At 54.8% G+C, this 2114-nt stretch overlaps 1 protein-coding gene across 1 annotated transcript; it reads left to right on the forward strand.

Annotated features, from left to right (window-relative positions):
• The first annotated feature begins 204 nt into the window (after positions 1–204).
• ASPRV1 (aspartic peptidase retroviral like 1) lies at positions 205–1823 on the forward strand. The gene has a single exon (XM_021699120.2). The coding sequence runs from the start codon at positions 439–441 to the stop codon at positions 1216–1218; it is 780 nt and encodes a 259-aa protein (XP_021554795.2). The 5' UTR covers positions 205–438; the 3' UTR covers positions 1219–1823.
• The last annotated feature ends 291 nt before the right edge of the window (positions 1824–2114 follow it).

Here is a 2114-nt window from a genome sequence, read left to right on the forward strand (position 1 = left end):
CCCTCTGGGGAGGGTACCTGAGTGGGTCCCCTCTGACTGGGGCTGGACTTTCTTGCACTGTGGGCTGGCCTGTACCAGTCCCAGAGATGGATGCAGAAGGGTGAGGCACTGATCCTGCTCGTTGGGCAGGATGCTGGCAGGAGGGTGGGCTGAGCAAGGGCGGGGCTTCCAGAACAAAGGAGAATGGGGAGCCCTGGGGGCCTAGGCTAGGCATCAAAAAGGCTCTGCAGAGTGAGCAGGCCATAGCAGCTGCCTGTCTCCGTGCCCAGCAGTCAGTCAGACAACCTGTGCCGGGCCCCTTCCACCTGCCCCAGACGGGCAGCAAACAACACTCTGCTCAGAGAGGCCTTGTTCTCCAGCGTGATTGCGCCCACACTGCTCTGTGGTTTGCTCTACTTGGCGTGGGTTGCTGCTGCAGTTCCAGAGGAGGGCAGAGGGATGGCGGGGAGTGGAGCCAGGAGCCAGGAAGGCCGTCAGGAGCGTGCCTTGATCCCGGAGCCCTTTGATGGGACCAATGTAGCCCCATACCTCTGGCTGCACCGCTTCGAAGTCATCAACGATCTCAACCACTGGGACCATGCCACCAAACTAAGGTTCCTGAAAGAGTCCCTCAGGGGAGATGCCCTGGAGCTCTACAGTGGACTCAGCCCCAAGGACCAGGAAGACTATGGGGCTGTGAGAGAGACCCTCCTGCAGGCCTTCGGGGGGCCCGAGGCCGCCCCCAGCCACCTGCCCAAGGAGATCATCTTTGCCAACAGCATGGGTAAGGGCTACTACCTCAAGGGGAAAATTGGCAAAGTGCCCGTGAGGTTCCTGGTGGACTCCGGGGCCCAGGTCTCTGTGGTCCACCCTGGCTTGTGGGAGGAGGTCACGGATGGTGACTTGGACACCCTGCGGCCCTTTGAGAACATGGTAAAAGTGGCCAATGGGGCTGAAATGAAGATCCTGGGCATCTGGGATACAGTGGTGTCCCTGGGGAAACTGAAGCTGAAGGCAGAGTTCCTCGTGGCCAGCGCCAGCGCTGAAGAAGCCATCATTGGTACGGACGTGCTCCAGGACCACAATGCCGTCCTGGACTTCGAGCATCGCACGTGCACCCTGAAGGGGAAGAAGTTCCGCCTCCTGCCTGTTGGAGGGTCCCTGGAAGATGAGTTCGACCTGGAGCTCATAGAGGAGGAGCCCTCCTCGGGGGAGGGGGGTCAGGAGCTCTCCTATTGAGAAGCCCCCTTTTCTTAACCCCCCAAACATTGGTGGGAAGACCTACCACAGTGGAGGGGAAGGGCAAATACCCTCAGGGGTCACTGGGTTTTGCCACCTCTCTGAAACCAACTCTTGCCTCCTCCTCTCCCTCCTCCTCCATCTTCAGGGGCCTTCATCTGTCCCTGGTTGGGGAGGCTTCCATCTGAAAAGGCACAGGTGAGGGAGAATAGGCTGGCTATCTCAGAGGAAGGGAGAGTCCTCATGGGTGGTCAAGCTGCTATTGGTGGCAAAGATTTAAGGCTGGAAGGTTCCGAGAAGGCTAGAAATAGTCGACTGTCTTTCAGAGAGGACTGAGGTACCTCTTCAGATTCCCCTGAGATGTGGCTCATTCACCTCCAGCTCCATGCAGTCCTTCTCAGTTGGGCTGGGTCCTGCCTGCAGGGTCCTCACAAGCAAGACCCACTCTTGCAGGTGAGGGTCAGAGCTGCTCTGGGAGTCTTCCCTGTTGGGTCTTCCCACCTCCCTGTATGATGTAATTTCCTTCTGTCATTTGCTCTGAAACTCATTGAGCCTTATGCCAATAATTCATTACTTCAAAAACCAATAAAAATTGACTCATGGAAAAACCATGTAATGTGTTGATTAGGGATGAATGGAATGGATGTGAGCGGCTGGGTAAAACAGGGAGAAAATGTCAAAGAGATGGAAGATCCAAGTGCTCTGTGAGTGATTAGCCTGGAGATGTAAGAGAATATATACGCAGTGCCTGTATCTGTCTTGGATTTTCTAAGATAGCCTCAATTTCAAATATTTTTACTTATTTCTTCCATAATTCTTCTAATCATTTCAAACTACAATATTTTCGCATCCAGATTTCCTCTTCTACCCAAGAGTGACCCTAACGTTATTTGTGA

The sequence above is a fragment of the Neomonachus schauinslandi genome, chromosome 10 (assembly GCF_002201575.2).
Source record: "Neomonachus schauinslandi chromosome 10, ASM220157v2, whole genome shotgun sequence".
Taxonomy (NCBI): domain Eukaryota; kingdom Metazoa; phylum Chordata; class Mammalia; order Carnivora; family Phocidae; genus Neomonachus; species Neomonachus schauinslandi.

Bases quoted from the DNA above. Each gene is read 5' to 3' on its own strand.
- ASPRV1 (XM_021699120.2), top strand. From the start codon at position 439: ATGGCGGGGAGTGGAGCCAGGAGCCAGGAAGGCCGTCAGGAGCGTGCC.